We start from the raw sequence: 25,997 nt of genomic DNA, 5'->3' as shown, positions 1-25,997 counted from the left end.
CATACCTTCTCCTATTCTCTTCTGAGAAGGGGGAGGATCCCCTGGGTACCAACCCACTCTGGCACCTCAAGTCACTGCAGGACTAGACAATATACTCTCCCACTGAGGCCAGACAAGACAGCCCAGTTAGGGGAACAGAATCCTCAGGTAGGCAGTAGAATCCGCTCCAGTTGTTGGGGGATCCAAATAAAGACCAAGCTGCACATCTGCTCTTATATATGTGCGGGGGTCCTAGGTTCAGCCCATGTATGCTCTTTGGTTGGTGGTTCAGTCTCTAGGACGGCCCAAGGGTCCAGCTTAGTTGACTCTGTCATCTTGTGGAGTCTCTATCCCCTCTAGGTCTCTCAGTCCTTCCTCCAACTCTTCCACAAGACTCCCCAAGCTCTGTCTACTGTTTGGCTATGGGTGTCTGCATCTGTTTCAGTCAGCTGGTGACTGGAGCCTCTTAGAGGACAGTTGTGATAGGCTTTTGTCTGCAAGCATTGCAGGCTATCATTACTAGTGTCAGAGACTGCTTCTTGCCCTTGGGTGGGTCTCAAGATGGGACAGTCATTGATTGGCCATTCCCTCAGTCTCTGCTCCATAGTTCTGGGTGATTCTGGTAGTCTGGGGTTCATATGGTGAGACCTCTTGTTTTTAACAATGGAACAAATCATGGTGGTGGGAACTGGGTTAGTGACATATAGGTAGACTACATGCTGGGACATGGTAAATGCTAAGGGACAAATATCTGGAGTGCGGCAAGAGGAATGGAAGTTAATGGCAGTATTCAGTGGGATGATGGGGATTGGGGGGAAGATGAGATCTGAAGAGACCAAAAGCAGGATAGTCAGAGGTTCTCCAGGGAAGAACATCTGGAAGACGGAACAGCTGGAGCAGGAACCCTAAGATTTTCAGGTGTTCTCCCACTCTGATAAAGAGCGGGTCAGTGTTTATGACTGAAGCACAGGGACCCACAGAGAGCAGAGGGAGCAGTCAGACATGCAAGTTGCTGGACAGTGGCAGGGTTTTTTCTTTCTTTTTTGCTTTGCCTAAAATGGGCAGCTACTGGATGGCCTTGATTCATGCTGGGTCCTGACTGACTTCTATTTTCAGACATTCGTCTGGCTAAGTTGGGAACAGACATGGAGAGGAGGGCAGAAACACTCTCCTCTGCTGAATTTCAGTGAGAGGTAGAAGAGGCTTTCCTGTGGTGACAGGAACCAGTGTTCTGAAGGGGCTGATGGGAATTCCTAACAGAAATGAAGGGGCGAGAGAAATAAGCGTTGACTTGAAGGTCAACCATCCAATCGGAAGGACAGAGTTAACATCATTTTAATTAAACATGAGGCTATGTGGTGTATCCTTGGTTGCAGAGGGGAGAATTAAAAGTTGGGGCCATGTTGAGGTTCAATTCATGCATTTGGGTTTTGGGAGAGAGAGATGGACGTGAGAAAGATTTGAGACAGTATGTGATAGCTCAGACCACATGCTATCACTAATTCTGTAGACAGAAAAGAGCAGCCCTAGGCGTCAGCTAAACTTGTGTGTCCATAGAAAGAGTGGGAGGTAGGGTGGGGAAAAGAAGGGGCCAGCAAAGGGAAGGTGGCCACTGGGTCAGGAGTCAAGCCTGGAGTGTGGAATTCTGGGAGCTGTAAGTGGGTCGTTATCAAAGAGGAAGTATCTGACACAGTCCATTATTCTTTTAGTATGTGTCTCCTCATTTTAACCAGCTGCCCTTGAGAAATCTGTTCTGTCCAGTGCTGTTAGTTATTGGTACACATGCAGACATTATGGTGCTTCCTGTTAAAAAGTCTGTGGTGCTTCATGAGTTCATAAACCTTATTTTTATTGTTGTTGTAATTGGCACATCTTGTTTGGCAGTATTCATTAGGTCAGCCAATAACATTCTATAAGGCTAACACCTTATCTCTTAGGCAACCTGGGCTTCTAATAACAAGATTTTAAGAGGAAGGAAGCCTCAGTTGTAGGTTTGCTCCCCCCCCACCCCCCCATCTTACTTTCCTCAGACCATCTCAGAATCCCTCGGACCTCACAGGACTCCAGCTGTGTATTAACTTTTCCTTACGTTCATTGCCTGTTTTTTTTTTTTTGTTTGTTTTTATTCCCCCCCACCCCCCAAATCTGACTCATCACCCTGGCCTTACTTCAGTGTTCTCTGACCATCTCCCATATCTCGTTCTTCTCAAAGTCTCTCTCAACTGTACCACCCAGGACTGTATCCTTGCCTGTCACATGGATGGGGAGGGCATTCCCAGGCTGACAGCTCTTTGCTCCTCCAGAGTTCAGCACAGAGTGGAGTCTCTCAGGAAAGCTTACTGCTTGGTGAGTTAGAAGGAATCATTTGACAGACTAGGGAAGTTCTAGCCTTGTAAGTTTTTCCCATGAGTGGATACCGTTCTAATAAAATGTCCTTTCTGTGCCTAATTCAATGAATTTATTTATGCCCTATCATTTGAAGCAGCCTGGAAGTCATTTGTTGAAGGTTGATGTTATGTATGTATTTAAATAGAAGGATTTTCAGAAATTCCCTTAAATATATTCTATCAATAGAAAGTCAGTTGGTGATATATATTTTTTTTCTACTGAGCTTCTAAAGCTTCACAAGTGAAATTATTTTTTCCAGCACTGGATCTGTTAAACTTGAAAGATACAGATTCTTGGAACGCGTTTCTGCTTTCTTTCTTACCCTTTTCATCTGCCAACTCTTTGTTACCCAGAAGCTCTGAAAGTGTCAGTCACCCGGGAAAGAATAAAATATATTTCATATATATCAGGTTGGGGAAATCTGATTGTTTCTCTTGGAGCAGATTGTTCATTATAACGGTATCTATAATAAATGGGGCACACTGCTGAGACGGACGGAAATGAAATTAATTTGGCTCAGATGTGATCTTTGTTTTGCTTATGAGGATTTGAAACATTCTTACAGAGTTTCACATTTCTACACAATTTAGAAATAAAAGAGATTTCAAAATGCAGTTGCCCCCGCTGCCAGTGCTCACCCATGGCCACCCTGTCCCCTCACTGTGACTCCGTGGGGCAGGAAGACAAATGTAGAATTAGTGTGTGTGGGGGAGGATGTACCAGAATTCCATTTGAAATAGACATGTTCTGAGTGAAAAGGTCCTTGAGACAATGTGGTTTTTGTCACAGGTCGCTTATCAGATCGGTAACTATGAGATGGCCAAGAAAGTCTTCTCACCAGTCTGGGATTATTTTGTTGCCTCTCCGCTACCAGATGAGCAGTCGGTTATCTGTCTAAGCAACATCATGACAATAACGCAGAGAAGGTAATTAGAAACATCACTTTAAAGCCCCGAAATGGTTGGTTTTCGTTTTCATATCGGGATTGCCCGTTGGAAAAGTGTATCTAATCAGGATTATAAGGTGCTTATGCTCTAAGGTCCTCCGTCCTTGTCAGGACTCAGACAAACAGGGAGGCAGGATAAACAGGGAGGCAGAGAGATGAAGGCTTTGGGATACAAATTCAAGTGGTAGAAGCTAGAGCAGAAACATGGGTACTCAGTGGAGATGTTGGGACCAAGTGGGGAGAGGAGGAGGTAAGGAGAGGGCCTGATGTGTGGACTGTGGTTATGAAGGTTTCTGCCTTTTCTTTGAATAGGCTCTCAGGATTAGACTCTCAGCAGTTGCCATCATGCGGGTAGAACCCATAGAAAACGCATATCTTGTGACTTTTCTGCCATTTTTTTTCCCTTAAAAAACCAGGACTTCAGGAGAGTCTCAGAACAGAGTATGTCCAGCTGGTATCCCAGGCTTTTAAAAATCCCTCACCTGCTTATAATGCTTACAACTCTTAGCCCCTCAGAGACAGCCCACTTAAAAAAATCATAAATGCTAGGCAGAGTAAGGTGTTGGTAGTACTTATTTACATTAAAAAGCTTAATTCCATTTCAATTAAACAATGTAGACTTAACATTTGCCCTGTGCAAGGATCTCGAATGTACTGGGAGAAAGATTTGAGGGGCATTTAAGAGGAGAAAGGGATGGGAGTGAGGTTTTATGTGTGTTGCACTATAGAAGAGAGAGAGTGAGACGCGACCGGGCTTTCTGGTGTTAATCGTCTGGAGAGTCTGGCATTTACTAAGGGAAATGGGGTGTGAGGCCTAGAATGACTGGGCTTGGGGACAGTTTGCTTTTGCTTTTGTTTTCCCAGCAGGATGCTTTCGTAGGTCAACCCTGGAGGTGGCAATTTGGAAATTGTCCATGGAGACCACCACTGAAATCTTGAAAGGAGTCTTGTCTTCCAGAGAATGATGGTTGAACTTTAGCAGAAAAGAGCCGATCCTGATACCGAGCACTGACTTTGCCTTGTTTTAAAGGGAGGATTTAAGAGATGGAGCCAAGGGAGGCTATCAAAGGGGAGCTGTCCAAGGGATAAGCAACCAGGGAGATGCGTTGCCAAGGGAAGTGGGGTCATCTGGAGGACCAGCTTGCTCTAGCATATGCAAGTGCTTGCTCAGGCTCCATGAAATCCTATAGAAAGGTTGAGCAGGATAGGAATCAGGAGACATTTAGAGTTGGTGATTTGAAGGCCATCAGCGTATTCAAGAGAGCAACTTACATGAGACTACAAACCAGAAATGATCTTGTGAGGTATAGTGAAAGTGGAAACCAATAACAAGTAAAGACCACTTGTGGGTGGGAGAGAAGAGTGAAGCAGGCAGAGGCTTGAAGATCAGGCTTCCAGGAAGGATTTTAGAGTCTAGAGGGAAGGGAGCCAGTGGCGAGGGAGATTTTGAAGATAGACGGGGACTCAGGTGACAGAGGCATTGTTCTGGGAGAGTGTAAAGGGTGTTGAACATGGAGCTGGTATAACAGCCTATGGGGGTGTGTGTACAGAGGTGCACATGTACTCAGGAAGAGCTGAAGTGCCACTGAGCAGCACTGACATCTCATAGCTGATGCAGAACTTTGTGGTATAGCCCAGTTTCTGATGGCTACGAATCTACTTGATTCACATTGGTATCCCAGGGCCCAGGAGAGTGTCGTGCACATAGCTTTTTTGTTTTGAAGATGTGAAGGAAAAGAAAATAAATGAATAAGTAATTGGTGCTGTGATAAGCTAGAAAAATTGGACAGTGATGTCCCTTAAGGGGTCACAGAATGATATAAGAGGTGGCAGAGACTAAGGGTCTGGGAACCTCAATAGTGAAGAGACTTACTGGACCTTTGGGGTGTTCAGGGAGTGCAATGGAGCCAGGAAGTGATAGGTGGGATGAAGGCACATGTTAAGGTGCTGAGGGCCATTGTGAGGCCGACAGGGAAGTGCAGTGCTCAGGGCAGGGAGGGGCGGAGGACCGAAACCCTCCTGCCAAGGGAGCCCAAAGTTCACGGTGGTGGGCTCAACTTCAAGTGTGAATTAGTGATGTCAGGCTCTTTCCTGCTGCATGGGGTAATGAGGTTCAGAGAGCAGAAGGACATAATGCTTGAGTGTGAGGGTTTATCATCTGCTGGACCTCAGAGCAGTCATGTATTGGAAATGAAAGAGGACCTACAGATTTCAAGGCTCTGTTGATCTTTGGTTTCCTTGGACTGTGATTTAGAAAAGGCAATGGAAAATAACCAGTCATTAAGACCCATTCTCTCGTGCACAGTGTGCTTAGGATGCTCCCCATCTTCACAAAGTTCCTGTGCTGGACCCCCAAGCCTGTTCTCTAACCCAACTTACTGTAACTGCATCATGGTGATAGAATCGAACCTTGTACTCATATAGGAGCGGTTTGCCTCTGGTCATTCTTACAAACTGGCAGCCAGACACCCCAGATGCTTCACTGTCTCTTGGTTGTGAACTTGCCTTTGGTTTTCCACTTAAGTGGACACCCGAGAAGGGCTGTTTCTGGTACTGCCATCACTGCCAGGGTCATTGTGCAGGCGATGAGGATTGGAGGAGCAAACAGGTTGAGTAGACGCACTCAACCAGTCAGTTCACAGCGCCTCACTTAATACTGGTTCCTTCTGCTGCAGGCTTCATTCCAACATCTTGGCAGACACTTCTTCGATCCTCTTGTACCTTTTCCTTAGAAATATCTTTGTGATGAGTGACATTAAAATTAAAGAAGAGAATCTCTTCTGTGATAATATTAAAGGCAACGAGATTTTCCCCGCCCAGCAAGTAAGTGAATGCCCTGCATGAAGACCGAGTGGCTCCGTCCTCTCTGCTTCTCCATGCTTCAAGAACAGATTCCCTTGGGATCTTGTGTCCTTCCCAGTGAAGGGACCAAGAGGGTGTGGCTGAGGATTCCGTATTATTTTATATTCCAGGCAGGTCTCATAGTTCTCAATTTGTATCTCCCCTCTGTGTACAAGATCAGTATATTCTTCAGAATTCAAACTTGTACAGGGTGGACAGTGAAACACTCGTGTGGTCCCACCACCTCTAAGAACACGGTGGCCTCATTTTTGCATGCTTTCTGTGCTTTTGAAAAATAAGCAGAGATTAGCATGTTATTATACTGTTCAGCCACCTGCCTTCTTTAAAACGTCCCTTTTCGTCGTAGAGGGTTTCTCACGCTGGTGTTGGATGTTCTTTTACAGTAAGAAATTGCACGCTCACACAGAGGCAGGGATTTAACTGTTCTTCTAGCGGTGGGCTTCCAGGGCATCTCTACCTGGCTCTGTTCAGCCCATAACCCACAGTGTTCTGACTTTAACAAAGGTCATACTCCAGCGTGTGCGTCTTTGTTCTGACTCTGTCAGTAGATCCGGAAGCTTCAGGCATGTACTCTCTTACTCTTTTTTTTTTTTTCTTTTTTAACCTTTTCAATTTGCCCATTGATTAATGAATTGATAGTTTGTTACTCAAGGCCTATGCCAGGAAAATGACTCTTCTCCAGTCCAGAGCTTCACTGTCCTCAGAGCTCAGGTTCTCAAAGCCACCCACCCACCTGTATTGAACACCGTCTCTGCATTGCATTTGGTTTTTTCTCTGCCACACCCAGTCTGAAAGCAAAGCCATTTGATAAGTGCTTCTGTGAGTGTCAGCACCAGAAACCACCATTCCTGTAAAAGCTGCTGTATAGAAATTTCCAGTTGATGTTTGCACAGCCTCTCCTGTGAGTGACGTGGATACACATAGAAAAGAACAAACTTTTTCCCCAGGAGCAAGGTGGAAGGGGAAGAGAGGGTTGCTATCCTTTTACTAGACATTGATATCACAACTCTTAAGTCTGCATTCTTCATCATCTCTATTTAGTTAGTGAAAATGTAAATAGAACTATTAATCTGGCTCGCTGAAAACATTCCATTTTCCAACAAATTAAGAAGCGAAATTAGACTCTGTTAATCAAGGGGGTGCAATATTATTGGTATATTACATTTTAATTATTGTTCACCACAATTTGTTTTTTTTTAAATGAGTTTTTTTCTGAAATTAAAATACAGCCCTCCCCTCATTTCTTCCTTTTTTTTTTTTTTTTTTGTCTTGCCAATAAAGACACTGGGCACATGTTCTGTCTTTAGTGGCTCTCGTATTGTCTTATAAAACAAGCTGGAGTTTGTTCCAGGAATATGCTATGCACAAGTGGCATTAAGGGAGAGGTAGAGAGTCCTTTCTAGATTCAGATTGTCTTTATATTATCACTCATGTTGTCGAGCCAGAGGGTTGACATCCCTTTCCCTCTCTGCTCCTTGACGACATATGGGGTTGAGCGCCTGACACTCAGCCTGAGTAGCAAGCGCTTCTTACGTCCCCCGTCTGTGTCTGCGCAGGTCGCTAGACTGGTGGAATGTGAGAATGTGCTAGTAGCTCTGGAGCTCAGCAACTTCCTCAATGACGCCAACTTCGCCCTTCAAGCAGTGACCCAGTGCTACGGGCTCCTCGCACCCATTATCTACCACAATATCGTCTTGGTACCTGTCATCCAGGTAAGGGTGTGCCCCAGTCTCCATGGAAGGTATGTGTGGAAGACAACTCGGTGATTCCTCATGGGGAGGAGCAGCATAGCCTCTGTAAAGGACGGATGGGCCAAGGAGACGTGTGGAACTCCAGGAGTTAAGTGGAAACTGTCCTAACAAATTATGTCAGAAACTCGCACACTCGCAAAGTACAAAGAGTATTTCTTTGAAAACACACAGTCCCATCAGCGGCCTTAAACACTGGCCATGGTCCTGTCTCAGTTTTAAGAGTTCTTCCAGCTTCCATATTCTTGTCGCTATAGATACAGAAGCATATTTTCAACACACATCACTAAAGCTGTCCCAAGGATGCACATACTGAGCAGCCCGAGGAGGTCACCATCTCGGCAGCACAGTTGACGTTCTCATTCAAAGGCAGAAGAACAGACATTTTGGATAAATGACAGTGAGACACCTTGTTATTCAGCGGAAAGACAGTAGAATCTGATCTCTCTGTGTACTGTGCAAGACTCCAATCCTGCTTAAGGATTGCAAGTCAAATAGAGCAAAACTTTAGGGGGAAAGAAACGAAACAAATGCAGGCAATGACATATGTAGCCAGGGTTTGGGGAAAATCTTCCCAATTATGGTAGAACTTGTAAAAACAGCAAACCTCCTGAGACAAAGGAGCAGGACCAAGACCATAGGAAATCCTGGGAAGATCATACTCAAAGTCAATGAAGCCTTGCATGTTGTCTGTCAGCTAACAGGTAAATGGACACAGGGTCTAAATTGCTAGTTCACAGAAAACCAAATCCACTCCATGCTAAGATGCTTGAGTATCAAGTATTTCTGGAAACATACATTGGATTCATAATGTAAGATCTTTAAGTCCCATTGCTGGTGAGAACACACAAGAGCAATGGCATTTTGACACAGAGGCAGTGAAATGTGAAATGTTAGAAGCTCCTGGGTTTTGATAAAGCCACTTTAATTTTAATTAAATTAAATCTAGCTCCAAGCAAAATTAAAACCAAATATATCTGATACAGTAATTCTTCTACTGGTACTTTATTTAATAGAATACAAGTTTAATAAAAATAAAAAAGATACATTTATTTGACAGAGGCACCATACTGTAAGTGTGACACAGAATAAAAGAACTACTTGGATGAATGATGGGGTTCCCACTACGCTTTGTATCCCAGGTCCCTGTGTTTTCCCTCTAGGGCATTTGGTATCACAGATAGCCGTAATGGCCATTGCCTTGGGATGTGCACTGTGGTCTCAAGGCAGTTGCTTCGTGGACCTTCTCAAGGCAGGGCTTTAGCTGCTGCTGGTGTTAGGCACCTTAGCATGTATGGGGGTGTTTCCTGTACTGTTTGGAGGGGACAAGGTCAGTGAAGAGAAACAGTAGCCATGCTAGACCTAAAACATTAGCCATGAGCTATTCAATATAAGAATAATGGTTATGCTTGGTCCAGGCCAGATGGTAATATGTAGCCATTAACAACACAAACTAGGGCTGTACCTGTGGATTTGGAAGTACTTTCTGTGAGGGACTGTTGAAGGAAAAAGATAAAAGTTCAGACAAGTATATGTAAATGCTATTTTGTGAAATGGTAGCAACTTCCTCCCTGGGTACCTCTATGTGTTTGTGCGCACACACACACACACACACACACACACACACATACACATATATATGAACTTTGAGAAATGACTAGGGTAGTTAGCATGATGTGGGGATGTGGCATGCAATGAGGACAGAGGACAAGTTAACACAGAAGGGAGGAACTAAGCAAGCATTGACCATCCTCACCAATGTATCAGGATAATAAAATATCACCAGAACGGTGGCTTGAAGCAGCTCGGAAGAACAAACATACATGTATTGTTCTTGGGGATCGTCAGGGTGTTGAAGGGCTCACCTTGATCTCAGCTCTGCTGCTTTGACAACAGCATTGCTCCAGCCTGTGCAGCAGGACTGAGACCCAGCCCAACAGTCTGGTTCCAGATCAAACCCAGGAACTCACTCTGTGAAGCCAGGCAAGGAAGGAAACCCCAGTATTAATTGCTATTCAGTGGCATGAACACTCAGCTTTAATCTTAGAGGGACTATCATTTCAAGTGCCTTTACCCATCCATACTAAGTCACAGCAGCCTGATCTTCTCTGTCCTTTGCCAAGGTCCCCATAAGCATAGATGAGACCTATAGTGTTTTGGGTCCATGAGGCATTTAGCTTCTCTGTCTTTTACAGTGCTTGAGAAAAATAAGCATTGCTTTTCAGTTATCTGCATATTTATTTTGTATTCTTCACCAGTTTCCAAGTTTATAAAGACGATGATCATCTCAAGATTGAATATGTCCATTTTATCTATGTATATTCCTTCATACCTGACGAATATGTTATCAATAATTATTGACTGCAGCCTTGTAGCTGAAGCCATGTTGCCTTCATAGCTTAAGGCTAGCTTAAGACTGATATGATTCACATACTACTTCATATACTAAATAAGATGATATTTGGACATAAAAATCATTGTGCTTCTGGTTTTTATTTTTAGATCTTGATAAAATGTATTGTGGTTTTGCAAGGAATACCAAGTATTATTCACTCAAAGAAAAATATTTCCAGCTTTGAAAGTATACAGCACATGATTGCTTGCTGCATCTTCTACATGACAAAGGTATTTATTTATCTCATCATTTGTCTAGTATCATTATAATTTAGGATTGGTCCTGAGTGAGAAAGTCACCACCAGGATCCAGTGCCCTCTTCTGGTCTCAGAGGTCATCTGCACTAACTTGTAATTAAAAGTAATTCTTATGAAACATCAGCACCCCCACAGTGTGGAGGGATGGTGACTGTTCTTGAGCCTTTTGATAAAACTGTGGCACCCCACAAACTCAGTCTTGATGTCACTGAAATGGCATCCAGATATCATCTGGCATTATCTACAGTCTCACAGAACACAAAAAACCCCTAAGAGATGAGTGACGTAGTATGCTGTGTGTTACCACATTAGCTGGTCAGGCTGTAATCATGGTGAATGGAGCCTACAGGCAGGCCTCTACTAGCAAGGCTAGGGTGTGGGTTAAAGCTATGGAACTTAGCTCTACAGAGACAAACAACAGCGGGGGTGGGGGTTTGGGGGGTGGGAGAGGATGGGGAATGAGAGGGGTGCCGGTGGGGGTGACCACACCTTGAGTGATGGTAATTGGGTGGCAGAGGAGGGTAGATCTCTGTGAGTAGGTCAGCCCAGTCTTACAGAGTGAGTTCCAAGGCAACCAGAGCTACATAATGAGACCTTGTCAAAACAAAACAAAAACACCCCCCCCAACCAAAACCCAGGCATAGTGGTGGCATTACAGTTAAAGGGTTAATCAGTGTCTTAGTCAGGGCTTTATTTGATATGACAAAACACCATGACCAACAAAGCAAGTTGGGGAGGAAAGGGTTTATTCAGCGTACACTTCAACATTGCTGTTCATCATCAAAGGAAGTCAGACGAGGAACTCAAGCAAGGCAGGAATGTGGAGGCAGGAGCTGATGCAGAGGCCATGGAGGGGTGCTGCTCACCGGCTTGCTCACCACAGTTTGCTCAACTTGCTTTCTTATAGAACCCAGGACACCAGTCCACGGATGGCACCATCCACCATGGATGGGCTAGGTCCTCCCACCTTGATCACTAATTGAGAAAATGCCTTACAGCTGGATCTCATGGAGGCATTTCATCAACGGAGACTCCTTTCTCTTTGATGACTCTAGCTTGTGTGAAGTTGACACACAAAACCAGCCAGTTGACCCAGTGAATGAGGGGTATAATGCTTTTATGATATCAGAATGTAAAAAAATAAGGGCAACCATGAAAGGAAGGAGAGGCTAGGTATACTCTCAGGGTACAAGACTGGTGTAATTAGTAATTATAATCACTGATTACTTAGTTATTTTCTGTTAGGAGTGTTTGGTATATGCCCAAAGATAGAGCCACATGGAGGAGCTCAGCTCTCCAGCTCCAGTAATGAATAGTAAATGGTGACACACACAGGAGTGTGGGAAGCCTGGGGAAGGCCTCACTTGATAGTCATTAAGCGAGAGGTCCAGACTCAAGTGCCCGCTGAGTCCACACAGGTAAAAATATGTGTAATTTTGGTTGGTACGGGGTTAGGTTGTTGAGTTTTAAGACAAACTTAATCTATAGCAATTACAATTCAGCAAAGAAATAAGTAATAAAGTAACAACCCAGTTCTGTCTGATGAGCTTATGCTTTAGTGGGGGAAGACAGAACACACGTACACAGACACACGCAGAGACACAGACACAGACACACACACACACAAGAAATTCTGTGAAGCTTTAAATGGCACAAGCAAAAAACAAAACAAACGAAAAAACCCAATGAGTTATGGGAGAGATTTTGTGGGTAGGCTTGCCATAGATGGGAAAGCCTGGAACAATTTGCAGGCATGGAAGCCCACGGTCAGTTTTATCTTACAGCAGAGTAGGCAGGATGGGAAAGTAGAATATATATATTTATTTTTTTAAAGTAGAAAGGGAGGAAGATTAAGCTGAACCTATGAATATTTATATCATTGACTCTTTACTATGTTGGGAAAGACCAGAGATGAGTTGGGACCAAGGAGGCAAAGAAAACTTGAAAGAAAGAACAAACAGTCAGATGGTATGCAACCAACCAACCAACCAACCAACCAACCAACCAACCAAAATAAATGATACAAGACACCAAGCCTCTGTAACAAACAGATGTGATAAAGATCATTGCAACAGATTGTGAGTCAAATCTAAAAATACCTCAGTGTAGAACTGCTCAGAAATGGTAAATACATTCAGAAGGCAAACCCAGCAGTCATCACATGAAAACACCAGAAGTCTGGGCTTGAGAAAGAAACAGATGGAGCAGTAAAAGGCTCCCTGAGTCCCAGGCAGGATTAAGGTAGGGACACTCATGTAAAGAGGTGATGGTGACCTGTTTGAAGTTGATGGTTGAGAACAAGCTGTAAAGTCTCCAGTACTGAAGAACAGGCTCCTTGCAATACAAGGGGACTCAACTGGCTCCCAACATAGCAACACTAGAAGGTAGAATACTAAAATGCTGTTTGAAGGATAAAGCTCGAGGTCCCAGAACTAATAACCGAGAAAGATACCATTCATTGGTTCGAGCAAAAATAGACACTTTCAAAGTACAAGTGTTTGCAGAGCATTGTGCCCGTGCACTTATCTGGGGAAAACACTTGAGGAAACACTTTATCAAATGACAATTGATTCCAAGCCGAAGTCCTGAGATAGGGGGAGACAAAAGAGAGGAATAATAGGAATCTCTCAATATATGCGGTATTAAAAGTAAACAGAGGACGAGGGAATGAATTGGACTTTGTAATACAGATGCTAAGCAGGGTGTCTTGAAAGACAAGAGTTGTCCTTGAAAGACAAACTTAGTAGTAACCCAGAACTAAAGCTTCCATTGTAGCTGAGGATGGGGTGAGGGAGTGTTAACGGGTACATTCTCACACCATGGTTGTGCAAAATTATGTTTGTGGCAGGAAGTGTGTGTAGCTTAATGCTGCTGTTTTCTCTGACAGGACACACACACACACACACACACACATACACACACACACACACACACACACACACACACACACACACACAAAGATAACTTGGGAATGTGTCACTGTGAGCAGAACTTTATAGCATAATGGGGCTTCTAAGTGTACAGAGTGGAAAAAGAATGAAGTAGGAGGGAGGGAGGGGAAGAGGGAGGGGGAGAGAAAGAATGAATTCAAGAAGAAGAAACAGAGGTTGTGCCAGGTTGTGCCAGGCTGGGCCTGGCTGGGCAGGGAGGGGACTAATTAAACCAAAGTAAGAAGCGAGGAAGAGTGAGAGTGTCCCTTTTTAAAGATGAAGTATTGAACTAAGTCTTAACCACGTTACCAAGTGGATGGTCTTAGGAGACCGGCTTCCAGGAGGGCTTGGAATGCAGGTTCTCACACAGACAGCACTCCAAGAGATACACCTTCAAGTCTAACACAGACAGCCCTCCAAGAGATACACCTTCAAGAGGACAGTGGTGATGGGCAAAAGTAACGGAGCGAGATGGTGATCCTCACCCAGGGACAGCACTCCACAAACATTAGCCAGATCCTGTGGCCGTCTGGGTTGACCTCCCCCTGCAGTTGGAAGGCTTCAGAACCGTTACATCCCAGTCTGAGGACAGGCTCCATGCCAGGCGTGAAAGACCACGGCTTCCCTCTTGGCGATTCTCAGCACCACCAAAAGGGAAAGTCTGAAATGAAAGTAAAGTCTGAACTTTTTTTTATAACAGCAAATTGAAGAAAAATAAGATTGTGTGGAAAATGCCACAAAGACATTTGATAACACTTAAGCAACCTTTCCTAAGAAAATTGCTGGTGAGTTCGGAATGAGAGGGAGCTACTGGATAATGATAAGGGCATTTACCTAAATTTTAAAGCAAATATCATACTAAATGGCAAACTTCTGCAGTCATTTCCTTAAAAACCAGGCCAGGAAGGACTTCTAACAGGGAGTCATTATTTTCAGGGGTTCCCTCTTGTGCGCTAGACATGGATTTGAAATGCCTTTAGAATAATAGAAAGGAAAAAAATGTAGCTTATTTGTAATTGTCGGGGACTCAAAGATCTTGTAAGGAACAATTAGCATTATAGGAAGACTACTATATCAAATGGGTATATATATTAAGCAGATATGAGTGATAGCTTTAGTTTATGTCAGGAAGCATTAGGAATAAAGGGAGCAGACTGTACTATTTAAAACTCTGCGAAGTGTCAGTGAACCTGCATAAAAGAACTGAAATCTTGCCAAGGATACACATTAAAATCTGAGCATATGGCACACCACACCAAGTTCCTGTACACAAAGGAAGATAGGCTGTAACAGAAATATAAGTCTTTCCTAAAATAACACTCAAATTTAATGCAATTTTAATTGCAATTACCATGGGTTTTCTCTAGGATCATTTAAACATTCTCAATAGCTATGAAAATTCACCACAAAGCCACCTTAGTAAAAATGGTATTAATAACCTTGCGGGCAAATTGATCAGTGGAATAGATTAGAGGGTTCAGCTGACATCTCCAGGACAGAGGAGTGTGTTACAAGGGTAGTAATTTGATTGACCACGGAGACTCTGTTCTTTTATGGCTTTCAGAGTGGGGGACCCTGGTGTAGGTGACTATACATCTGAAGTCAAGCCAGATTCCACCTGTCTGTCATTCTCCCCCTCCACACCCCCCACACCTTCTCAGACTTCCTGCAGTATTCTTCTGTCACCGTCACCTGCTGTAAACACTGGCAACACCTGCCTTCAGATAGCGTGGTCAAAGATCCGAGTTGCTATTTATGCTGCCTGATTCATTAGTGTTGTGCTGGGCCTAGAGTGCCCTGCTGCCTTTCTATTTATTATTATTATTATTATATTAGTATTTTAGATGTCTAAATCCTATTTTATGTGTATGGGTGTTTTTCCTGCATGTATGGCATTGTGTGCGTGTGCGTCACACCGGATGTCCTTGGAAGTCAGAAGATGCTGAATTCCCCAGAGCTGGAGTTACAGATGGTTGTGAGCCGCCATTTGGATGCTGGAACTGAAGCTGGTCCTCTGCAAGAACCATTGCTTTTAACCATTGAACTCTCTCTCCAAACCCTCACTATTGTCTTTGGAGAATGTTCACCTGCTTGGCCTTTCAGGGAGGGGAAGGGGCAGTTTGTGCGCTTCTTCAGAACACTGAGCACAGCCAGACACCTTCCTTAAAGGGACCACTGCAAGGTTCCACCCCAACGAAGAAATTATATTTCAAGGTATCAGGTGACTTTCTAATAGCAAGGCTTCTGTTAAGGCCAAACACAATAAACCCTGATTATCCGGTTATCTAAAGCATTTTAATTTAATGTGCAGGGAGTCTGGGGGGGGGGCGGGGGAGGATGAAGATGTGGAAGGAGGTCCCTGCAGATTGCCTGCTCACGGTGAGGAAGGGTAAATAGGAGTGGGTTCCAGAGACAACAGCTGTGGAAGATGGGGAAGGATTCTGGTTCCATTAGTAGTCAGGCCCCTGGGGCAGTCTACATTCTTCAGCCCTGGCCTCCATCTTATTCCTTGGCATATGCAAATGGCTTTGAGCTTGCTCTGGGCACTTTCTGGCTTGCCAGTGATATTTCTACCTTTTCTTCACTTACTTGAAGAGTTGGATGATTAAATTGTGTCATACCAGAAGTGACCCTGAAGACATTCTGAACCTGAAAAAGACTATGCATCAGGACTTGACACTTGAGCTGTGTTTTTCCCCAGCTGGTATATTGGGCAATTGCCATTCTAGAAATTTCCTTTTCTCTCGCCTAGAGTTCCCAAATCACGGGCTATCTCTGAATCCCAGACTTTAGGTGTTCATGTGCTTATATCATGTGATACAAGCAGTTGTAGATTTTCCCTTAGCACATGTGAAATTCAGTCAAGCAACACTGTTTCCCTTCTGAAAAAACAAAAACAAAACCCAATTTTCTTCAGAGAGCTCAGACTTTTTAATTTAAGCAACAGAATTCCTCCCTTCCCCCAAGTTACTGCCGTTCCAAATGAGGTGCCACCCCTGAGATTTGTCATCTCACATATTTTTTTTTCTTTTTTCATCATTTTAAAGTTGTCAGTGGTAAACATTTGTCATACAGAAGCGTTTCTGTCCATTATTTGGCATGTTGAATAGAATCAGCCCTCTGTTTTTCTCGTCGTCAGAAAAAACAATTCTTATTTATTGTTTCCTTCTAATATATTTAGACAAGAGGTTGCGCATCTCTGTCTAAGCCAAATGAAAGCACAGGGCGGGCAGCTTGGGTAGAGTGCAGAGCACACGTCAGCCTGGATCTGTTTGCAGATGGCAGTGCTTGGCCCTGTTCATATACATGCCCATACATTCTAAATTACAACATAATTACCTCACTCTCCTCCTGTCCCTCCTCCTTCCACCTCTCCCAAAGTCCCTTTCCTCCAACTTCTATGCCCCTCCAACTCTCCAACTGGTGGTAGCCTCTTTGATTATTACCATATCTATATGTCTGTATGTGCTTGCCCAAACGTATAAATGCAACCATCTGGCTGAGCCAATTTTCACTGTATGTCTGTCGTATGTGTTTGGTTTTAGGGCTGACCGCTTTGTATTGGACAACCAAGAAGGGGGCTCATGCCCTAGGAGAGGCAAACTCTCCCTCAGCACTTATTAGCTTAGCTGTCTGTAGTTCTTTGCCTGGGGGTGGGGTCCTTTCCATGTTAGCATGTCTATTGATATTACCATTGTTCTGTTCTTGTTTGTGCAGCCATTTCTAGCAGAGACGGTTTCACAGTGGACTTCCCGGCACCCTGGCTCTTAGTCTTTCTGCTCCCTCCTCCTCAATGTTCCCTGAGACACAGATGCAGGAGCTGTGGTATAGATGCCTCTATCACGGCTGGATTCCTTCCGGTCTGTTGCTCCCTGCATTGTGTCTGGCTGTGGTTTTTCAGTGATGGTGTTCATTTATGGTAGAGTGAAGATTCTTTGGTCAGGGTTGGTAGCTACACGTGTCCAGTAGGGACGGTTCATGACCAAGCGTCTCACGTACATCTTGTCATGAGATATAACTGTTGTACGAGGCATTCAAGCGACACCCTTCTCCTCACAATGCATTGTTTCTTTAGAATACATTGTCTTATGTCTGCAGGATCATGTCTGCTTCTTAGTACTGACTGGGTCTCAGCAGGTCTCACTAGCCACTTACTATTTCTAAGTCTCGTCAGGCGGTCCTTCTCCATGTGTGAAGTAGCAGTGATTATGTATCCAAAAGAAGAACCATCTTCACAAAGTGTGTCCACACATGCCAGATTCATGCAAACATATTTAGACTTAGCGGTCCCTAGGGGTTTGCTATGCATGTGTTCCTTCCCTGAGTCACTATGGTGGGCAGTATGCAAATCAGATTACTGGCCATGAAATCTTCTCTCGGGGCTGATGCGAGAACCAGGATTGTAATGATAAGGTAGAACAAAGCTGTGGAAATAAGGGAAGGCAGGTACACTAGGAAATATACCCAGCCACCGAGAAACACAAGATAGGTGCTGGTTCCGGAACGTGGAGGTGTCAGGATTATGCTCGGCTCAGTAAGAACGTGGTGTTGGCCTGAGATTCCACCTCACACCAGTCAGAATGGCTAAGATCAAAAATTCAGGTGACAGCAGATGCTGGCGAGGATGTGGAAAAAGAGGAACACTCCTTCATTGCTGGTGGGATTGCAAGCTTGTACAACCACTCTGGAAGTCAGTCTGGGGGTTCCTCAGAAAATTGGACATAGTACTACCAGAGGATCCAGCAATACCTCTCCTGGGCATATACCCAGAAGATGTTCCAACTTGTAATAAGGACACATGCTCCACTATGTTCATAGCAGCCTTATTTATAATAGCCAGATGCTGGAAAGAACCCAGATGTTCCTCAACAGAGGAATGGATACAGAAAATGTGGTACATTTATACTCAGCTATTAAAAACAATGAATTTGTGAAATCCTTGGGCAAATGGATGTATCTGGAGGATATCATCCTTAGTGAGGTAACCCAATCACAAAAGAAATCACTAGATATGCACTCACTGATAAGTGGATATTAGCCCAGGAACTTAGAATACCCAAGTTACAATTGCAAAACACATGAAAATCAAGAAGGAAGATCAACATGTGGATACTTCATTCCTCCTTAGAATAGGGAAATACCCATGGAAGGAGTTGCAGAGACAAAGTTTGGAGCTAAGACAAAAGGATGGACCATCCAGAGACTACCCCACCTGGGGATCCATCCCATAATCAGCCACCAAATGCAGACACTATTGCATATGCCAGCAAGATTTTGCTGAAAGGACCCTGATATAGCTGTCTCTTGTGAGGCTAGCTAGTGCCTGGCAAATACAGAAGTGGATGCTCACAGTCATCTATTGGATGGAACACAGGGCCCACAATGGAGGAGCTAGGGAAAGTACCCAAGGAGCTGAAGGGGTCTGCAATCCTATAGGTGGAACAACAATATGAACTAACCAGTACCCCCAGAGCTCATGTCTCTAGCTACATATGTAGCAGAAGATGGCCTAGTTGGCCATCTTTGGGAAGATAGGCCCCTTGGTCTTCTTGCAAACTTTATATGCCCCAGTACAGGGGAATGCCAGGGCCAAGAAGTGGGAATGGGTGGGTAGGGGAGCAGGGCGGGGAGAGGGTATAGGGGACTAACGGGATAGCATTTGAAATGTAAATGAAGAAAATATCTAATAAAAAATTGAAAAAAAAAGGAAGAACGTGGTGTTGGAAGATTACAGGTGAAAAGTGGACAAAGGCCAGACTGGGAAGGTCAAAGAGTAACAGCTGGGCAGTATGAATGAGAAGGATGGACTTCTGAACCTGTAAGCCAGCCCCAATTATATGTTGTCCTTCTAAGAGTTGCCTTGGTCATGGTGTCTGTTCACAGCTGTAAAACCCTAACTAAGATACTTCCTCTCAGCTTTTCAGAGACTCTGCCCAACCCTCGGCATTCAAGTCATCATATGGTCAGGAATTGTGCCATTTCCCACAGAAAGCAACCTGAGATACGGTGGGCCTGGTAGTACATGCCGATAATCTATGGTAATCTCAGCACTTTGTAGGTAAAGACAGAGATATCAGGCGTTATGGGCTATCCTGAACCACACAGTGAACTTGATGCCAGCCTGGGCTACATGAGACCTTGTCTAAAAACAGAGCAAACAAAATAAAACAAAGCAAAACACAAGCAAGCGACCAAACATTCAAAATAAAAGGTGTAGGTCTATGACCTTAAGAAACAATCATTTTAATATGGCTTTTAAAAGTAGAAATTTCTCAATAGTGGAGTGCTGTACCACAAAGCATAAAGCTATATAGCCCAGAGATATAAGAAATGCATTATTGATAAGGAGCTGTTATCAGGTCTTTATTTAAAGAATAAAAGAGTCACACACTTTCAATTCTAGAGCTATATAATCTGGAGGTAGGCTTCCGGTTTTCTTAACAATGGTGAGGGATTGTTAGGCTCACAAGACTTAGAGGAATTTGAATTAATGAAAACTTATGCATCGCCTTTGGAAACAGGGAGGCATCCAACAGAGGTAATTAATACTTATTTTTAATCAGATTCTACGTTCCTGGAAGGAGTATGACCTGGCAATAATGCTTATAAATTATGGGAAAAAGATGTTGGATATCACATCAGGGTGCAGGTCCCTTTTTGGTATTGAGCAAGAGGAAACTGCCGAGGAGGTAATTTGCTTTGTTTCTCTCTTTTATATGTTTAGTTATTTCATTTACTATCATTAAATGAACACATTAGAAGCCCATCAATTTGTCACCTTTACATTAAGGAAAGCGCTTTCTTTAAGAACTCCTTTAACATTTGAGAAGATATGGTCAGGAGCTAGCAGGTTGAATAGTTCATGCTTCCAGCGCTAAATGCAAGGTAGATGGTGCTAGACCTTTCTATATTTAGTTGGACCCTGGAAGAGGGGTTTTTAGGAAGCATTGAGTCAAAGTTGCTTTGTTCTAAGTAACTTGCTGAGCGTGTAGCTAAGTTAGTGACACCAAACTGCTGCTAATTTTGAGAGTAATTTTTGATATGTGCTTCCTATGCAGGAGCCTTAGAGGGACTTAGGTTTTATTGCTTTTTGTTGGAATGCTGTGGGCTAAACGTGTTTGTAGGTGAGGTTTTGAGATGTTACTGGGTCACACCAGGAAGGGCTTTTGGCCTCTTACCGCTCACCCTGAGTTAGATTACCCCCATGCTTCCTTGCTGAGATAGAGAAGCAAAACGATTTGTTGGCTTGGTAGGTTTCCAAATCGTCCTGGCTAGAGGACACTTTTAGCTGTAGCATCTTTTGGGGGACTAGGATGTGGGGTTTGCTTTGCCTAGAGAAATTTTGACTAAGCTGGAGACAATCTGAGTTTGTTGTTTTAAAACTAATTGCTCAGTCTGTCTGCTAGCCCCTTGGGTCATCTGGACCTTGACTCAAGGCACTGTGCCCTAGCAGTTTCATGGGTGGGTCTCACACTGTTCTCTTCAGAGCCTCTGGTCCAGCAGGAGCTTGTGACACTTCCCACTGTCTAAGGTTGTAGGATCTGCTAATTTGTCAGAGGCAGAAATCACCAGAGTCGCTAGAGACCTCTTCTAAGGATAAAGAGGCTTAGAAGGGTTTGTTTGTGATAACAGGAGACAGTTCAGGTCAATTCTCCATCTCAGACAGAGAAACCATGCTGGGGAGCCTGAGCACACAGAGGCCAGTCCTTAATCTGCTAATTACGGATCTAGTTAGGTTTTAGTGAAAGGCGGAGCAGTGGAGAAAAGAGCTGGGCTGTAAAGGGGCTCCCTCTGGAAAGAGAAGAGAAAAAGGAATACAGGAATGCCTTCCTGAGGGCTGGCTGGCTGGGATTTTATTTGGAGGATATTTGGAGGTGACAGCTACATTAGGAGGAGAGGAGCAGCTGGAGATGTAGCACAGTAGGTAGAGTGCTTTGCTGGCAAGCTTGAAGCCCCCTAAGCTCTGCATAAATCGCCTGTGGCGGGGGCATGCCCATAATCCGGGTGGGAGGAGGAAGATCAGAAATTCAAAGTCATCCTTGGCTACTTAGTGGTTTGAGGACAGCCTGGGCTACAAAGGGTACTTTTCCGAAACACACACACACACACACACACACACACACACACACAAAATCTACCCCCCCCCTTCCCCACTAGCACCTCTATCACAAGTTCTGGAAGGGGCTAGCTTAGTGTGGGAATTCCTGAAAAAAGAGGGACCGGAAATGGGACCATTTTGGTTCTCTCCAAGTAACTCTTAGCATTTTTCGCTAGAACGCGCTATCAGTGACTATAAATTGCTAATTACTGTTGGCTAACCGCACAGATCACAGTCCTGCTTACCAAACAAGAGAAACAGAACATAAAGCAAGTTATTTGACAATGACAATTTCCCTAACGTGTTAAAATACATTTTGATGTTTACCAATGTTTCTAGGGTATTTGTTCTAAGAAAACTTCAAGAACCAAGAAGCCACAGCAGTTGCTGCTGCCTGAAAAGATAAATGAACAGCTGGCCTTGTTGGAGACACATCTACTCAAAACGACAAAGCAAAGTAATTCCCCCGCCCCCTTGTATATGTTTAGCATGATGTTTCTTAAAAGGAAAAAAAATATTTTGTGGAAGGAATTAAGATGAGATTAGTATTTGCTAAACCCTTTAAGGATTATACACTGTGTCTACATCAAGCCATTAATCCTAACAACACCTTATTAATAGGACTTTGCTCATTGCATTTTACAGGTGTGCCTCATAATGATAAGGGATTTGCTTAGGCTTGCCTGGGTGACTTGGACTTGGGCCTGTGTCTTCCAGCTTTAGAGGAGGATTTTTTGTTTTTGTTTTTGTTTTTGTTTTTGTTTTTTTAACCTTGGCACTGTTGTTATTTTGGTCCAAATAGTTCTTTGCAGATTGTCTTAGCCAGGGTTACTATCACTGTGATAAAACCCCATGGTCAAACAACAACTTGGGGAACAAAGGGTTTATTTGGCTTATACTTCCATTTTGTTTATTATTATTCTATAATAATAAATGTCATTATTTATGATGTTGTTCATCATAGGAGGAAGTCAGGACAGGCACTCAAACAGGGCAGGATCCTGGAGGCAGGAGCTGAGGCAGAGGCCATGTAGTGGTGCTGCTCTCTGGCTTGCTTCCCATAGCTTGCTCAGCCTGCTTCCTTATAGAACCCAGGACCTCCAGCCCAGGGATGGCCCCACCCACACTGGGCATCCCTGGACCCTGACCATTACCATGAACACATCTTTTCTTTTTTTAATTTAAATTGGGTATCTTCTTTATTTACATTTCAGATTCCCTTTCCTGGTCCCCCTCTCCTCTAAGCCCCTTATCCCATCCCCCCTCTCCCTGCTTCTATGAGGGTATTCCCCCACCCACCCACCTACTCCTGCCTCTCTGCCCTGGCATTCCCCTATACTGGGGCATCAAGCCTTCACAGGACCATGGGCCTCTCTTCCCATAGATGCTTGACAAAGCTATCCTCTGCTACATATGTGGCTGGAGCCATGGGTCTCTCCATGTGTACCTTTTTGTTGGTGGTTTAGTCCCTGGGAGCTCTGGGGGGTCTGGTTGGTTGATATTATTGTTCTTCCTATGGGGTTGCAAACTCCTTCAGCCCTTCAGTCCTTTCTCTAACTCCTCCATTGGGGACCCCATGCTCAGACCAATGGTTGGCTGTGCGCATCCGCCTTTGTATTTGTTAGGCTCTGGCAGAGCCTCTCAGGAGACAGCTATATTGGGCTCCTGTCAGCAAGCACTTCTTGGCATCCACAATAGTGTGTGGGTTTGGTGACTGTTTATGGGATGGATCCCCAGGTAGGGCAGTGTCTGGATGGCCTTTCCTTCAGTCTCTGCTCCACACTTTGTCTCCGTATTTCTTCCTGTGAATATTTTGTTACCCCTTCTAAGAAGGACCAAAGTATCCACACTTTGGTCTTCCTTCTTCTTGAGTTCCATATGGTCTGTGAATTGATCTTGGCTATTCTGAGCTTTTGGGCTAATATCCACTTATCAGTGAGTGCAGACCATGTATTTATGTTGTGGGAACTGACTGGGAGGCAAACGTATTGGTAGTCGTGTTTGAGAAGGGTGGGTGGCCTCAACTTGGGAGTTGCTGCCCTAAAGGCAACTATGCAAGGGAGAAGCCCGGGGCTGTATAGTCTGAACCTTGACCTACATGTAGTGGTGAAGTTACGGTAAGCCTAATTTTAGGTCATCATCCTAGAGTGACTTTAGGGTGGACTGATGTGTTCATGTAATGATCAGCTTTTTGGACTTTGCAGTTTGCAAGGTCACCTGGGAATTTGATTTACTTTTTGATAATTGTTTGTTTGTTTTTAAGCACACTAAGTATTGCAGAAGAAAAAGTGCTTACTCATCATTTCCCCAAGAGGGTGGGCTTTTGGGAACTGAGTGAACACTTGGTTCCACCTCACCCCTTTTGTAATATGTTTTGGCTATGCTGTTGGCTCTCTCTCACTTTCAACATACTTCTTGTCTGTTTCAGGCTGATTTTTTTGAGCCTGATGTTATATTGTTCTCATAATCGGTAAACCTACTTTAGGGCAAACTTTAATTATCTAATTATATGCATAAAAGTATGATTTCTTAAAATGTAAAATGAATTATTTATCCCAATATCAACAAAATTTTATTAAGCAATAAAACCTATTACTAGCTACACAGTAAATTCAGTAACAATAAAAATGATTTTGTGTAGGGGTCGCCTATGTGTGAGACACCATTTTAAATACATTAAATAATTGTGCAAAATCTGTATAACAACCAGATAAGGAAATTGCTCTTATCTTCACCTCAAAGGCAAGAACTCCAGAGGCAGGAGGCAGAGACTTTAAAAATGGCCCACCCTGGCCCACCCCAACCCACCCCATCCCTCCACACCTTACTGCATCCTACCCCCAACCATCAAATTTCACAGTTCAAAAGTGTCATGGTCAGAGCTTGAATGGAGGTGGGATGCATGGTGCTTACAAGAAGTCACAGCACTCCGCAGGCTGAGGCAGGAGGACCACAGGTTTCAGGTGAGGCCGCTACATAATGAGTCCATGTCTTAACACCAAGAAAGTGGAACTTGACCCGTACTGGCTCCGGTGGCTGTGCTGCAGGCTTATAGGGTGAGTCCCTGAGGGCAGGTTAGTGTCACAGCCAGAGCCTGTTAGTTCCCCCTTAAATTTCATGGGGAAGGAAAGTAACTGAACTTTTTAACCCCCCCTCCAAAATATGACATATTTGATATTTTAAGGTCCATGCTTTAGTTTTTAGTTGAGTATTTCCCCTATTTAAAACAAAAACAAAACCAAAAACTTTCTAAACCATTTGTATTTGTTTTTATTTTTATTTTTATTGTTATTATTATTATTTTTTTTACCATAGTCAACTCAGCTGAACTATCCGGATCGGAGGACCCTATCTTCCTTTACCCTATAGTTTTGAACTGGACGGTGAAGGGCGCCATGAAGGAAGGTGAGTGGCTGGCAGGAAGTGGCTTCTGCTGCAGGCTGGCTTCTGTTGTTTGCTCAGAGGTCCCTCGGGTGCTTGCCATTGCCACCCACTGAGAAGAAGGCAAGCTCTTGGCTGCTAGGTAACTGAGAAAGCTCAATAGGTGCCTGAAAGCCTGGGAAGAAAGAGCCTTCCTGGAGGCTCAGAAGCAAACGGGTATCATTGATGAAACTGACAAAAAGAAGGGCACTGGAAAGAGCAGTCATTTAAAGATGAAGCCAGGGAGGGATGGCAGCATTTTTGTTTAGCTTGGAGGGATGTGTGGAGCAAAACGGAGTAAGAGGTGACGAGCGCTTCTCCTGGTAGCTATATGTGGCAAGCAGCTTCAGCTGTATTTTCTTATTGTTGAGGTTTTTGTAGGATAAACCAAATATGCAGTGTAAAATTATCAGTGGCCCTTGGAATAAAACAGTAGCTCACTCAACACAGACTCCTTTAATATCCATAAGTAAGAAATGTAACCAATAAGGGGGTTCACCCCTGGAAGAGGGTAACCCTCTCTCTTAACCCTGTAGTCCTTGCCTAGGGATGGGGCCCCCCCCCTCCCCCCCCCCACAAGGTTTCACCTCAGTTTGCTGTTGTTGCCAGTGTTCAGCCTGATACAGTGTTGCAATAACACTAGGCCTAGGGGTTTTAACAGAGATAGATGTTATCAGTTTGGGTTAGGGGCCCATGGTTAGTTGTTCTCTGTGTTTTGACCAGTTGTGGCTTTCTGTAATGGTCTCTCTCTGCTGCCAAAGGAAGCGTCTTTGACAAGTGGTGAGAACTACATTTATCTGTGGATATGATTTTTTTTATTTCATTTTTTTTTATTAGGTAGTGTCTTAGTCAGGGTTTCTATTCCTGCACAAACTTCATGACCAAGAAGCAAGTTGGGGAGGAAAGGGTTTATTCGGCTTACACTTCCATACTGCTGTTCATCACCAAAGGAAGTCAGGACTGGAACTCAAGCA

General features: G+C 43.9%; 1 protein-coding gene across 1 annotated transcript in view; it reads left to right on the top strand.

The window, feature by feature from the left end:
• The window catches only part of Cfap54 (cilia and flagella associated protein 54), a 284,397-nt gene that overhangs the window by 72,692 nt on the left and 185,708 nt on the right, over nt 1–25,997 (top strand). The window contains exons 23-29 of the mRNA XM_021174289.2: nt 3,157–3,293; nt 5,989–6,136; nt 7,732–7,887; nt 10,426–10,548; nt 20,069–20,194; nt 21,943–22,060; nt 24,919–25,008. Of these exons, the coding sequence (XP_021029948.1) occupies nt 3,157–3,293; nt 5,989–6,136; nt 7,732–7,887; nt 10,426–10,548; nt 20,069–20,194; nt 21,943–22,060; nt 24,919–25,008 (898 nt within the window). The remainder of the gene's footprint in view (nt 1–3,156; nt 3,294–5,988; nt 6,137–7,731; nt 7,888–10,425; nt 10,549–20,068; nt 20,195–21,942; nt 22,061–24,918; nt 25,009–25,997) is intronic.

This window comes from Mus caroli, chromosome 10 (genome assembly GCF_900094665.2).
Source record: "Mus caroli chromosome 10, CAROLI_EIJ_v1.1, whole genome shotgun sequence".
Classification (NCBI taxonomy): Eukaryota; Metazoa; Chordata; class Mammalia; order Rodentia; family Muridae; genus Mus; species Mus caroli.
This window is presented reverse-complemented; position numbering and strand designations above follow the sequence as displayed.